Source organism: Narcine bancroftii, chromosome 1 (genome assembly GCF_036971445.1).
Source record: "Narcine bancroftii isolate sNarBan1 chromosome 1, sNarBan1.hap1, whole genome shotgun sequence".
NCBI classification, from domain to species: domain Eukaryota; kingdom Metazoa; phylum Chordata; class Chondrichthyes; order Torpediniformes; family Narcinidae; genus Narcine; species Narcine bancroftii.
The window spans coordinates 232,374,893-232,390,644 of record NC_091469.1 but is presented as its reverse complement, the minus strand read 5'-3'; the positions used below and the strand labels follow the sequence as shown (position 1 = coordinate 232,390,644).

General features: G+C 40.4%; 1 protein-coding gene across 3 annotated transcripts in view; it reads right to left on the bottom strand.

The window, feature by feature from the left end:
- The window catches only part of man2a1 (mannosidase, alpha, class 2A, member 1), a 169,654-nt gene that overhangs the window by 118,753 nt on the left and 35,149 nt on the right, over positions 1-15,752 (bottom strand). For all 3 annotated transcript variants that reach the window (XM_069892624.1, XM_069892634.1, XM_069892644.1), the window contains 2 exons: positions 9,818-9,945; positions 5,221-5,394 (listed from right to left, as the gene is read on the bottom strand). In XM_069892624.1, coding sequence (XP_069748725.1) covers positions 5,221-5,394; positions 9,818-9,945 — 302 coding nt within the window. The remainder of the gene's footprint in view (positions 1-5,220; positions 5,395-9,817; positions 9,946-15,752) is intronic.

Genomic DNA, 15,752 nt, shown 5'->3' with positions numbered 1-15,752 from the left:
AATGTAGGATAATGTGCAAACTAAACAGAAAACAACATGCAATGGGTACTGATTAGTTGTATACTGCTATCTGCTGCCATGCCACATCCCAATGTGGGTATATATTAATTAAACAGCAAATTAGAAAAAAAAGTTTTAAGAAAATTTCCATTAGAAACCAACACTGAATCCCGCTCAATCCCCAAGTCAAGGTTGCAGTACCGACAAAATTCTGAGTGTTTTAGATTTTGGCAGAGCTATATATAGACAGAATGTTACTCCCATCTCAGAGGTCAAGAACAAGAAGTATTAGTTTTAGGATATTGAGTGAGAGATTTAAGATTGACATAAGAGGAAATGTGTATACACAGAGGGTTTGACTGTTTGGAATTGTCTATGACAGCAGTAAAGACACATAAAGAATCAATGGTCCTGGCAAAGAACAGAAGAATGGTTGAGATAGAGGATCATCCATGACTATACCGAATACTGGAGCAGGTTAGAAGGACTGAGCAATCAGTTCCTGCTTTTATTTTCTTTGGAACATTTGCAACCATCTTCAGATGAGACTGCATTGGAACCAAGCAACATGCTTATGCTTCAGTGTTTAGAATTATCTGTACCGCTAGTGTTTCATTATATTTAAAACACTTGCATTAGTATGGAAAAATATGCAAAATTTTTTCTACCTGCAAAAGGCACAACATGTCCATTTTGGCTAATTACCTCATCAAAAGCAGAAAATGCTGGAAGCACTCAGCAGATTGAGTTATACCATTGGGATAGAAATGAAGTGAGTGTTTTTGGTCAAAGAAGAAAGTGAGAAAACAAGCATTTTAAATTGCACAGTGGGGAAGGGTGACGAAAAGAGGGACTATCTGTGATAGGTTGCAAAGCAAATTTGTAAGGAGAATAAATATTTTAAAAACAAACAAAACAATAATCACAACTGTGTTTGCTATCTCTATTGTGGTGGTCATATTATGAATACTAAAATGCAGTACACTAGATTGAAAGAAATGAAAGTGAATTACTGCCTTACCTGGAAAGGCATTTTTGAGTCTATTTTGCAAGAAGGCAGAGGTGAAAGGTCAGGTCATTTGTCATGAGAAAAATGCCATGCGACAGGGAATAGCAAGTGGGTATGGAAGAGCTGACTGGAGAATTGCAAAGGGTGTAGTCCGCTTGAAATGCTGAAAGGAAAAGGGAGGTCAATTCATGCTTGGTGGTGATGAGAATTTTGAGAGACGATCCACTGAATGCAGAAGCTGGTAGGGTTCAGGACGATGGAACTCTTTATGCTATTTCGAGGAGGAGATTGGGATGAGATCAAAGGTGCAAGAAATACATGAGACGTAGTCAAGAACTTTGTCCATTATGTTTGAGCAACAGTTCAGGAAGACATTTCAGTGGCATCTTTACAGAATGTCTCATCAGTGGAGCAAATACAACAAAATGGACGAATTGAGAATGCATCTTCATTCTGGCTGAGAGAAGGGTGACAGAACAGATAAAATAGAGACTATGCAATTGTTAGTTCTGTCAACTGGGGAAGAGAGGATGCCACAGTTAAGGAAAAAGAAAGACATCCTAAAGGTAACTGTGTAGAAAATGGTCAGGCAAGTCTCAATCACCAGCAGACGAATAGGGGAGGAAATTGGGTTGTCATTAAATCTCAATTGCTAGGAAAGAGAACTCACCTACTCATCAGCACTCAATTTAGACTTTACCAAGATCATTCGGCTCCAGACATCATTGTCCAATACAAGGACAAGAGCTGAATTCAGAATTCATTCTAAATCTTTTTTTTTTAATTTAATACTTAACCATGAACCATTTCAATAACAATATATACAAACATTCATCATTAAAATACACATTGACATTTTCCCCCCTTCCCCCACCCTATAAAGCATGAATAAAAGAAAAAAGAAAAACAATAAAAGAAAACAAAAGAAGAAAAAATCATGTCGCCCAAAATTCCGTATTTAAGCATTTTCGTACTTGTCGCTTATCACTTCAAGAGATGGAGGTCCAAAATCGGCAGTTTCTAATATACTAAATTTACTAAACAAGTAATGCTAAAACTGATGTTCCATTATATATATTATATATTTCTTCTTTGGCTTGGCTTCGCGGACGAAGATTTATGGAGGGGGTAAGAAGTCCACGTCAGCTGCAGGCTCGTTTGTGGCTGACAAGTCCGATGCGGGACAGGCAGACACGGTTGCAGCGGTTGCAAGGGAAAATTGGTTGGTTGGGGTTGGGTGTTGGGTTTTTCCTCCTTTGCCTTTTGTCAGTGAGGTGGGCTCTGCGGTCTTCTTCAAAGGAGGTTGCTGCCCGCCAAACTGTGAGGCGCCAAGATGCACGGTTTGAGGCGTTATCAGCCCACTGGCGGTGGTCAATGTGGCAGGCACCAAGAGATTTCTTTAGGCAGTCCTTGTACCTTTTCTTTGGTGCACCTCTGTCACGGTGGCCAGTGGAGAGCTCGCCATATAACACGATCTTGGGAAGGCGATGGTCCTCCATTCTGGAGACGTGACCCATCCAGCGCAGCTGGATCTTCAGCAGTGTGGACTCGATGCTGTCGACCTCTGCCATCTCGAGTACTTCGACGTTAGGGGTGTAAGCGCTCCAATGGATGTTGAGGATGGAGCGGAGACAACGCTGGTGGAAGCGTTCTAGGAGCCGTAGGTGATGCCGGTAGAGGACCCATGATTCGGAGCCGAACAGGAGTGTGGGTATGACAACGGCTCTGTATACGCTTATCTTTGAGAGGTTTTTCAGTTGGTTGTTTTTCCAGACTCTTTTGTGTAGTCTTCCAAAGGCGCTATTTGCCTTGGCGAGTCTGTTGTCTATCTCATTGTCGATCCTTGCATCTGATGAAATGGTGCAGCCGAGATAGGTAAACTGGTTGACCGTTTTGAGTTTTGTGTGCCCGATGGAGATGTGGGGGGGCTGGTAGTAATGGTGGGGAGCTGGCTGATGGAGAACCTCTGTTTTCTTCATGCTGACTTCCAGGCCAAACATTTTGGCAGAGTCCGCAAAGCAGGACGTCAAGTATATTATATATACACACACACAAACACACACACAAAATTATTTAAAATGAATAAGAAATGCAGTTTTGTTACAGGTGAAAGCTTTTTCCCTCTGTACTTATTTCCTGATTATGGCCCATGTTTGCACTCTTGCACCCAAGCCACACAGACCTGAAAACATCTATCACACTGCAGTTTTACCATCTGATGGATGATCTAAATGGACAATAACTTTGATCACCTTTCCCCCCCCCCACCCCCAACTTTCTTTTTATATCTCTCACTACTCCAGATTATTCTGATAAGGAAAGCTAAGATCTGGGTTACTTTCCACAAACGAGCCTGCAGCTGACGTGGACATTACCCCTCCATAAATCTTCGTCCGCAAAGCCAAGCCAATGAAGAAAGATTACTGGCTCACCCATCCTCATCTGCAACAAGGTGCATATAGATTCTTTTGTCACAGAGTTGTCGATCTCTTGTTCTTCCTCCTTCTGAAAGAATGAGCTTTGCGGTTGTCATACTTTATTTTCAGAGCCAGGGAGTGATTGCCAGTAATTATAATGCTATTTGGACAGCAATATACTCAAACTTAACTTTACAATTGCTTGTGATAATAAATTAAATCAGAGGACAGATCTGTTGTTATTGATGATGTTGCCCAGCATTAGCCAGTGTCGAATCTAGAATGGTGTTCAACAATCTGTTTTATAAAAGCAGGTGAATCTGAATCTGGTTTTATTGTTAAGAAATTGTTCTTTTGTGGCACCAATATGGTGCAGAGCAAGGTGCAAAAAATTACAATTTTGTAAATACAAGATTTTAAAGATAACTAACTAGTGCAAAAAATGGGAAAGTTGAGGTAGTGTCCACAGGTTCAGTGTCTGTTCATAAATCTGAAGGCAGAAGGGAAGAATCTATTTTTGTAACGTTAAATGTGCATCTTCAGGCTCCTGTATCTCCTTCCTGATGATAGCAATGAGAAAAGGGTGAGGGTCCTTGATGAGAAAAGAGGCACCGCCTCTTAAAGATGTTACAGATTTACTATAATTTATAAATCCATTTATGAAACAGAATGTCATTTTTAAATTGGGTATTTACACGACTATCGTAGAGTTCAACTCCGATTGTCTGAAATGGTCGGGACCAGACCTATTTCGGATGACTGAATTTTTCAGATAACTGGTCATTTTTTTAAAAACAGCCCAGTAGCAACAGCAAATCACATATCAATGTTTAAACAACAAACAACAAGGGAAGGCTTTTTAAGCATTACAATAATGGTTAATTCTCACCAAAAAAATTGCTGGCTGCCGCCGCCGATCCCCGACACTTCCCCAACTTTGCCGCCGATCCCCGAGACCTCCCAATCACCAGCACTGATCCCTGACATGTCCCCACCACTGCTGCCTATCCTTGGGGAGGCTTCCCCGACTGGTGGAACACTCACTGGCGAGTTGGCGGGCTCCTGTCACCCCGAGGGCTCATTCCGGCAGGGGCTGTTCCGGCTTCGTGCCCTGGTTCTCGATGTTGGAGCCCTACACAGACCCAGTCTTCGCCTGCCCACACTCCCCTCCCAAATGCCACCGATGATTACCAACACTTCCCCACCAAGGACCCGCTCCTGCCCTGGAGGCCAATCTCCTGGATGATGCCAGGACAAGAGATTCTTCTGACCGCTTGCGGCTGGGAGACAGTGGCACGCAATTTGAGGAAGAGTTGGACAGAGAAGCTAATAAGGGTAGGTAAAGAAGAAATGGAAAGAGAGAGGGGAGGAAGTTACCTGAAATGAGGACAATCAGCGTTCTAATTTCATGTCGGGTGAATTTTTTTTTCCAGCCTACAAGGTCAGTATGGTTCCGAAACAATGTCAGATAACTGATGATTTCTGATTGTTTCAGATATCCTCATTTATCTGAAAATTTTCAGAGGCGAACAGATGTCACTTCCATGTCAAAAACTTTTTTGATAATCTGATTTCAGATCATCACAGTTGTACATGGATTTCTTGTGGTTCTGAACATTGAGTTTTTGTGTGCCTTTTGTGTAACACTAAGTGCGGACTGGGGAAAAATACAATTTAAACTTAAATTGACACTGATAATGAAAGTTTTTACAATAGTACCAGATTAAAAAATTTATAATTGTTGATAGAATTGTTTATAATTAGAATATTCTAAAACATATTTATTTCACTTACCCCAGTTCTGACGCCAGTAGAATTCCAGGTTCTTTTGAGTTGCAAAATATTTCTTAACAGAGTAGTGAACTCTCTGAATTAGCATATTAGAAATTCCTGTCTGTTTTAACAGATATGCCATCGTAGACGTGTGGCCAAATGGATCAATTGCCCATCCTGACCTCGGTTTTATTCCTGTTATAATGAACAAAATTACAAGGTATAAATGATTAACCTGGAAGCAAAAAAGGATGGAAAAACGGGTTGCTATTTTATATGAGCAACAAAACAAATCAACACCATAAATTCCACATAGAGTTGTTTCTTTCAACCACCAAATATAAAGAGCAACTAATTAGATTTATATTTCTAAGTCTGGAAAGGTCTAAAATATTGGAAAAGACTTGCTAGACCACTCACATAGAACCCTTCTAACGATACTAAGTATAAAGTGACAATAAACTTAAATTATGAACTTTTTTTCTGAAAATCTATATTCCTAGTTTTACTATTGGAAGACCCTTGTATTTATTTTCTTAATTGGGATGTTATCTTTGAAAAAAAAAGGTTAGGTTTCATTTATTTTCTCCTCTGTTGATTCATCATTCTCCTATGTCTTAGCATTCTTCAAATGCACAAGCAGAAATCCTGCTTATTTACTGTGGTTGACAACAAAATAACCACACATATAGATATGGCTCTATGGTAGATGAAGATGAGAAAAAAACTCAGCAATTTTACGTCATGTAACATTTCAGAAAATCAAATGGTATATTGTTACAAGAGGTCTAAACTCTTGAAGATTGAGAAGTGATATTGTTCAACACAAATTTCTTATGGAATTTGAAAGAATTATTGTTTACCCTGGGTCGATTATCAAGTGCCAGGCAAACAATCTCAAAGTAAGGGCTTAGCTGGTCAGGTCAGAGCCCAAAATAAATTATTTCTCTCAGAGGGTAGTAAACATTTGGAATTCTCTACTTCAGAGAACTCTTGTGGCTTAGTTGCCAAGGCGAACGAGGGATTATTGAAACATATCAACATAGTTAAAACATGGAAATCTTCAGACACTGTGGTTAAAGTAAAAACACAAAGCTGAATTTCTCCAGTTTTGTGTTTTTTACATATCAACATGGTTAGCTAACAGGAAACAAAGAGCAGGCATAAATGAGTGGTTTTCAAGGAATATTGGAAACTTGGTTCGAAGAAAAAGGGAGGCGTACATTAGATATAAGAAGCATGGAGTTAAGGAGATGTTTGAAAGATACATTGAATGTAAGAGGAATCTTAAGAGAGGAATTAGGAAAGCTAAAAGAAGGTACGAGAAAACTATGGCAAGCAGGGTGAAAACTAATCCAAAAGAGTTCTACAAATATGTTAATGGTAAGAGGAAAGCTAGAGACAAAATTGGTCCCTTAGAAAATCAGAGTGGAAAACTGTGTGTGGAGCCTAGAGAAATGGGGGAGATATTGAACAGTTTCTTTTCTTCGGTATTCACTAAGGAGAAGGATATTGGGAGATGTGGGATAAAAAAAAAGCAAATTGGGTAAATATGGGGAATATAGAGATTACAAAAGGTGTAGTTTTAAGGCTTTTGAAGAATATAAAGGTGGATAAGTCTCCGGGACCAGACGGGATCTTCCCCAGGACATTGAGAGAAGTGAAGGAGGAAATAGCAGAGGCTCTGGCGGTAATTTTCCAAATGTCATTAGATATGGGGATAGTGCCGGAGGATTGGCGCATTGCGCATGTGGTTCCGTTATTTAAAAAGGGTTCAAGGAGGAAGCCTGGCAACTATCGGCCTGTAAGTTTGACGTCTGTGGTAGGTAAATTAATGGAGAAAATTCTTAGAGATAGTACTTATAAACATCTGGATAGACAGGGTCTGATCAGGAGCACTCAACATGGATTTGTGGGAGGAAGGTCATGTTTGACCAATCTGATTGAATTTTTTGAAGAGGTGACTAGGAATGTGGATGAGGGTAGCGCAGTGGATGTTGTCTATATGGACTTCAGTAAGGCCTTCGATAAGGTACCACATGGAAGGTTAGTTAGGAAGGTGCAGTCTTTAGGTATAAATTTTAAGATAGTCAAATGGATTGAACATTGGCTGAAAGGGAGAGGCCAGAGAGTGGTAGTGGATAATTGTCTGTCAGGTTGGAGGCCGGTGACCAGTGGTGTGCCTCAAGGATCTGTATTGGGCCCATTGTTGTTCGTTATATACATTAATGATCTAGATGATGGGGTGGTGAATTGGATTAGTAAATATGCAGACGATACTAAGATAGGTGGAATAGTGGATAATGAAGAAGGTTTTCAAGTATTGCAGAGGGATTTGGGCTGCTTAGAAAAGTGGGCTGAAAAATGGCAGATGGAATTTAATGCTGATAAGTGTGAGGTGCTTCATTTTGGTAAGAAGAATCAGAATAGGACATATGTGGTAAATGGGAGAGCATTGAGGAATACAGAAGAGCAGAAAGATTTAGGAGTAACGGTACATCGTTCCCTGAAGGTAGAAACTCACGTGAATAGGGTGGTGAAGAAGGCTTTTAGTATGCTGGCCTTTATCAATCATTGCATGGAATATAGGAGTTGGGAGGTGATGTTGAGATTGTATAAGACGTTGGTGCGGCCTAATTTGGAGTTCTGTGTGCAGTTCTGGTCGCCTAATTATAGGAAGGATATAAACAGAGTGGAGAGAGTGCAGAGAAGGTTTACCAGAATGTTGCCTGGGTTTAAGCATCTGGAGTATGGGGAGAGATTGGACAGATTGGGTCTTTATTCTTTGGAGCGTAGAAGGTTGAGAGGGGATTTGATAGAAGTATTTAAGATTATGAAAGGGATAGACAGAATGGATGTGGATAGACTATTTCCGTTAAGAGGAGGAAAGATTAAAACAAGAGGACATGAGTTAAGAATTAAGGGGCAGAGGTTTAGAGGTAACATGAGGGGGAACTTCTTTACTCAGAGAGTGGTAGCTGTGTGGAATCATCTTCCGGGAGAAATAGTGGCGGCGGAGTCAATTGTATTATTTAAGAAAAGGTTGGACAGGTATATGGATGAGAAGAAGATGGAGGGTTATGGGCATTGTGCAGGCAGGTGGGACTAGAAAGGGGTGTTTGGTTCGGTGCGGACTAGAAGGGCCTAATGGCCTGTTTCCATGCTGTAATTGTTATATTATATGTTAATTAGCAAGATATACTGAGTAGTGGAACCAACTTTTTACAATTATTATAAATGAACTGGATTAAGGCACGCAAGTATAATTGCTAAATTTGCTTTTGACACAACTAAGAGGCGGAAAGTAAGAGTATTCTGTATTGTGACAGAGCTCTCTGGCTTCTTGCAGTGCCATTTTTTTTATATGATAACAGAAATTTTAAGAAGTGATGGGACAGTATCTGAGGGGAGGGAAACATTTAAAATCTTAGCTAACATTGGACCCAAGATATCTTATGTGGACAAAATGGGCTCCAAGGGAATGAAGTTTGGAAAGAAACTAGAGAAAAACACATGCTGAGGGTGAGAGAGCAGAGGGACATTAGGTTAGAGAGGGCAAAGAATGCTTAAAAATGTATTGATAATTTTAATAATTCAAAAATGTAACTAATAATAAACACAAAATATTTTAATTGTGAAAAGAATGCAAATGCACAAATAAAATAATTACACATTAATATTAAGTATGAAGGATGAGTAAAAGAGTCAGTTACTTAAGAGCGTAGATGAATAGAGGGTCCTTGAGGTTCAAGTTGCCGCATAGGTTGATAGGATAGTTAAGAAGGCCTATGGGATGCTGGGCTTTATTAATAGGGGGATAGAGTTCAGGAGTAGAGAGGTCATGCTGCAACTCTACAAATCTCTGGTAAGACCACACTTATAGGAAGAATGTGGAAGCTATGGAGAGGGTGCAGATTTACCAGGATGTTGGAGAAGCTCAGCAGGTCAAACAGTATCCTTTATGTAGCAAAGGTAGAAATACATAACCAATGTTTTGGGCTTTAGCCACAGTATCTACAAATTTTTGTGATTTACTACTTTACCAGGATGTTGTCTGGATTGGAAAACAAGTCTTATGAGGCAAGGTTAGCAGAGCTTGGACTTTTTTCTTTGGAGCAAAGAAGGAAGAGAGGAGACTTAATAGAGGTCTACAAAATTATGAAAGGCATAGATAGGGTGGACAACCATAACCTGTTTCCCAGGACAGAATCAGCAAACACCAGAAGACCTATGTACAAAGTTAAGGGAGGTAAGTTTAGGGGAGACAAGTTTTTTTAAAAAAAAAACTGGAGGCTGTAACATTGGGGGCATTTAAGAGACTCTGAGACAGACACACGGATGAAAGAAAAACAGAGGGTTTCAGGGGAGGAAGGGTTTAGTTTTTTTTTTGTTCGGAAGGAATACATGGGTCAGCACAACTTCGAGGGCCGAAGGGCCTGTACTCTGCTGTTTTGTTCTATTACTTCAATGATGGATGAATCATATGTAGCTGACAAGCAAAAGCACAGGATTCATATATAATTTGTATAAAACATGTAATCAAACTCAATGATAGATTATTACTGTATTCAGGAATGGTAAGTCAGTAATTGAAAGAAGATTCAAGAATAATTCTCACCAAGGTTCCTTTCAAGCCACTGATGTCCTTCAATCAGCTGATCAATCATTGCAAAATAATGCGTACTGGCCTCATCAGTCATAACCCAGCCTCCTGTTGTTATTTCAAACTGACTCTGTTTATAAAGTCTAGAAAATAAGTAGAATTGCATGGCAAAACAAATAAAATATTAAATTTCAATATTCCTTTAATAACCATCGTTTATAAATCAATGAGATTAAGGATTTAAAAATATTTGGCAAAACAATTTGAAAAAATACAATGCTAAAAATAAAATATTGCAGACGCAGAAAATGCTGGAAATTCTCAGCTAATTCAGTAACTTCAGAGGAAAAGAAAAAAAAAGTTAACTTTCTTTTTGAGAAAAGCTTTTGTCAGAACTGCCTAGTGAGGAATTTCCATTCTAATTATGAAAAATAGATGAAATTCATTTAATTTCACCTTTCACAAAATATTTGAAGTGCCTGTAAATTATATCCTGTAACCAAGCCACTTGAAGAATATGGAATACACAACATTGCTGGAGAAACTCGGGTCACACAGCATCCATAAAGCGTAATCAATGGTACGTGCCCTTCGCCAAGATACACTTAATATTCAGTCTGGGCACTCTCCAACTAGATAGCTTTAACATAGACCTCCAGGTTCTGCTCACCCTCCCCCACCCCTAGTCTCTCTAGCCGCTTTCAAGTGCTCAAACGCAGATAATGGACCGGCAGACGTGGCTGAGGGAGTACAGCTGGGGCGTTCAGGTGGCCACGGAGAAGACGTCTTTCTGTCACCTGATCGTGCCAGCTGAAGGAGAGCCACGTCCGAGCGAACGCAGCTCATGTGGACTGTGGCCATATTCACGGCTTGTTTATGGAGCATCTTGTAGCAGGACTACATGAAAATAATGGAAAAGAAATAAACTTTAATTGTCATCCCCAAAACAGCTGTTGGTTTGTTTTCACGAGGACAATATCCCTGCGTATTGCTCCCTATTGGTGTATCCTTTGCTCTTGATCAATGATAATTTATGACAGAATTTGTGCGGGTTTCAGGTTTAAGGACGCAAAGGTTGAGAGATACTCGTGTAGAACTCTCTCCAGAATGCAAAAATAAATATGAAAATTAACTGCAACTAACAACCCTTCCTCATTCTCTATAAGCTGACACCAAATTGTGGTCGGCGCGGGATGTAGTCCCACATCGGGGGACAGTCAGACAGCAGGAAGGGTAGCTGTCTGCAGCAGGGAGGGTGACTGTCAGCGGGTGCCAGCTGACTGTCAATAGCCCGCCCGCTATTAGGCACCTGAAAGCTGCTAGCCTGCCTTGCTGCTTTCAGGTGGCTAGGGGGAGTGCTCTGAGCTGGAGAATATACCTCCCCAAGGAGGGTTAGGTAAGTGCTCCTCAGGGCCAGGTTCTCCACTTTCAGGTGGCCTCCTGACAGCCACATTCGGGTATTTTAGGTGGCTTTACATTCAGGTATTCTGGCCACCTGAAAGCATCTTCTCTTTCCCTAGCCCTGTCTTCTTTCTTCTTGCTCTCTACCACCTTCCCTTCCCTCTCCATTCAGACACCCCACTCCCATCACCTCAGATTTTTTCTCCGCCCCTTCTTCCTGCATCCACCTATGGCCTCTGTTAGACCTGTTAGCCTGCGTTTTTCACTCTGCACCTTCCTCCCAGCACCTTTTTATTCAGGTATCTACCGTATTTTGCTCATACCTTGATGAAGGGCTCAGGCCTAAATGTTGATTATTCTTTACTTCCTGTAGATACTGCATGACCTGCTGAATTTCTCCAGCACTTTTGGGTATTCTACTACAATCCCAGCATCTGCGGACTTTACTGTTTAACTTAGAATATGGATATTTTCAGTTTTTTGTTAAGAACTCCCACATTTTAGAACAGAAAGTAACGTTCACATCGGAATATTTCCCCATTTTAAAAATGTTTAAATTTTCCTTTTTTCAGGACACTCGTAGATCAGTTAAAAGGAAGAGGCTTTTGATTAATAACATTATCAATCCATTAAAAGCACAGCTCCCTGGCACTTAAAACAGTATGAAAAAAATCATGTATTTGAACTTCAATTATGTTCCTCAGTCTTGTTAGTTATACACATGGGATATAAATGATCTGCAAAGTGCAAATGAAGTTATAAATAGCTTTTTTGCACACAACATAATCTAAAATACAAGTTATTAAGAACTGTTGCACAGTTTGTTTTCTATTTTGTTCTCCACAGATGCTAAGCTAACTGTCATGCCTGCTCTGCCTTATCCTCCAGGCTTTAAGAAAAGTTGATGAAAAATTTCTCATGGAGTCCTACAGCCCAGAAATTGACACTGTGGATCAAAATGGCCACACTGACCACCACCCATCATACTAATCCCATTTGGCGATAGCCAGCTTTGCCCTGGTGATTCAAACACTCCAGATTCCAATCATTCTCTGGGTTAAAAATGCCCCCTCCCCTAAAATCGCCACTAAAATTATGCCCTCTAGTCCAAGACATCTGTGTGAAGGAGAAACTATTATTACAATTTGCATTATCTTTGCCTCTCATAATGTTGTTTATCTCCACTACAAAAGTGAAATACTTGCAGTATTGGTGTCAAATTAGACTATAGTAATGCAAGACTGATTGAATGGTTGGGGTATTATGCAGTGCAACAGTTGTCAATAGTCAGCACTGTACACCACATAAAAAAATCCTTCACACCACCAAGTCTAAACTGGTGATGATGCCTATCCATATTAATCCCACTTGTCTGCATTAATTTAATCTATCTCAATGCCTCACTCATTCAAGTGCCTGTCCAGATGCCTCTTAAATGGTGTTACTGTTCCTGACTCCACCTCATTCCAGATATGAGCTCATCTTTGTGAGAAAATTTATTCCAACCCCCCCACCCATGTTTCCCTCAAACCTCCTCCCTCTCACGTTGGACACCCCACCAAGGGAAACAGATTCTGGCTATCCACACTATCTATGCTTCTCATTATTCAGGTGGCTGTTGTTTCTCAGCCTCCTTTTTCTGGGAAAATAAATCCAGCCCAACCAATCTCACGTTATAACTCAAGCTTTCCAATTTGGGCAACATTCTCGCAAATTTTTTCGCACCCGCTCTAGCCGTGGCAACCAAAATTTCATACAATACTCCTACTGTGGCTTAAACAACATCTTGTGCAACTTACGTGACATGCCAATTCTCTTATTCATTGCCTTGGCTGATGAAGCAATGTATACCCATATTCCTTCTTCAGTCTCCTTGTGCATGTGTTGCCTGCCTGCCTACTTTCATGTTGTTATTAAACCTGAGTTTATGTCTCACCATGGCAGTTGTGAATCAAATTCCGTAAATAAGATAGAATTATTTTATAAAGCTTGTCATTGTTATTGATACCACAAAATTCTCACCTTGTTCAAGAAGCCATATGGTTCATTAATGCACCTTTCAAGGGAGGAATTTTGCCATTCTTACCTTTTATGGTCTAAATGCAACACCAGACTCACCAACTTGACTCTGAAACACCTTTTCTTGGCCTCTTAAATTACTTAAAAAGCTACTCAATACTGGGAAATTAGTAAAGGGAGATAAATGCTGGCTTTGCTGGCAACGTACAATATAGAAAAAATTGATTTCCTGGGTGTCATTATATATAAGAAACAAGATATAATCTGTCACGTGGCCACCAGCTTGATATTCTGCAAAAAGCTGCACTTTCCCGCAATTACACAAAAATGCAGGAGGAACTCAGCAAGTCAAGCAGTGTTCTTTATGTAGCAAAGATAAAAATACATAACCAATGTTTTGGGCCTGAACCCTTCATCAAAGTAAGAGCAAAAAAGCAGACAGGCACCTAAATAAAATGGTAGAGGAGGTTCAAGGTCCAGAGTCAAGAGGTTATAAGTGGATATGGGTGGGAGAAAAGAAGCTAAAAAGTGAGAGGGGGAGGATCCCACTCCTGCACTGACATATCTGTCCGTGGCCTCATGAACTGCCAAACTGAAGCCACCTGTAAATTGGAGGTGCAACTCCTGGGCACTCTCCAATCTGATGGGCATTATCATCAACTTCTCTGGTTTCCTTTCGGCCATTCCCATCTCCAACTTTTCCCCATTTCTCTGTCTCCCTTCCTCCAGCTCTGCACCCCTTCCCTCTAAATTCAGAGCTATCCCCTTCCCCCATCACCTCAACTTTTTTGTCTTGTGTCCTCCCACCCCCGTGGGCCTGTGCTCGTCCCCCTGCCTATCCCCCGTCATTTTATTTTGATAGATGGCTCAGGCCAAAATGTTGGTTATGTATCTTTATCTTTGCTACATAAAGAACGCTGCTTGACTTGCTAAATTTTTCCAGAATTTTTGTGTAAACTACAATCAGAGCATCTATAGATTTTCTTGTTTGACTGCACTTTCCTGCATCCTTTCTATGGGCATAAGTTATTAAATATTTGTTTGCTTATTTCCAACCATGGTACTTAATGACATCCATATGTACGAGTACTAATAGTAGATGATGCTTACTATCAGAACTGAGTGATCTTAATAATACATCTATAAATATTAAACAAATGAACATTTCATTAAAAAGCAGGAAAAAAAATGGAGTAAGGACAGTTAGCATGGCTTTGTGTGGAGTAATTCATGTTTAACAAATCTTCTAGGGTTTTTCAAGGAAATTACCAAGAAGGGAGATGAAGGAAAGACTGTGGATGTTATCTACATGGACTTTAGTAAGGCCTTTGACAAGGTCCCACATAGAGGTTAGTTCAGAAGGTTATAACACTAGGTATCCCTGGAGAGGTTGTAAACTGGATTCAAAATTGGCAGTGTGGGAGATAACAGAGAGTAGTAGTGGATGGTTGCTTCTCAGACTGGAAGCCTGTGACTAGTGGTGTACCTCAGGAATCTGGGTTGGAAAGATTGTTGTTTGCTGTCGAAATCAATGATCTGGATGATAATGTGGTAAATTGGATCAGCAAGTTTGCTGATGACACAAAGATAGGACAGTGAGGAAGATTTCCAAAGCTTGCAGAGGGATCTGGACCAACTGGGAGAATGGACCAGTAAATGGCAGAAGGAGCTTAACACAGATAAGTGTGAGGTGTGCATTTTGGAAGAGCAAACCAAGGTAGGACATACACAGTAAATAATAGGGCACTGAGAAGTGCGGAGAAGCAAAGAGATCTGGGAATACAGATACATTATTCCCTGAAGGTAGCGTCGCAGGCAGACAGGGTTGTAAGGAAAGCTTTTGGCATCTTAGGCTTTATAAATCAAAGTATTGAGTGGAGGAGTTGGGATGTTATGTTGAAGTTGTGTAAGACATGGGTGAGGCCAAATTTGGAATATTGTGTGCAGTTCTGGGCACCTAATTACAGGAAGGATATCAATAAGATTGAAAGAGTGCAGAGAGGATTTACGAAGTTGTTGCCAGGTCTTCCAGGAGTTGAGTTACAGGGAAAGATTAAACAAGTTAGAACTTTATTCCTTGGAACGAAGAAGAATGAGGGGAGATTTGATAGAGGTTTACAAGATTATGAGAGATATAGGCAGAGTGGATGCGAGTAGGCATTTTTCTCTCAGATTGGGGGAGAAAGGCTTTTAAGGGCAAAATGTTTAAGGGGAACATGAGGGGAGACTTCACTCAGAGAGTGGTGGGAGTGTGGAATGAGCTGCCATCTGATGTGGTGAATGTGGGCTCGGTCTTAAGTTTTAAGAATAAATTGGATAGATAAATGGATGGGAGAGGTCTGGAGGGTGATAGAATGGGAGCAGGACATTGGGACTAACGGAATAATAGTTGGCACATTCTAAAAGGGCCAAATGGCCTGTTTTCTGTGCTGTAGCATTCTATGGTTATAAGAATTAAGATTATGAAAATTGATTAACAATCAGGGAGAATAATATCCAGCTTAGGTCCCAACTGAAGTGTTAGCTTGAG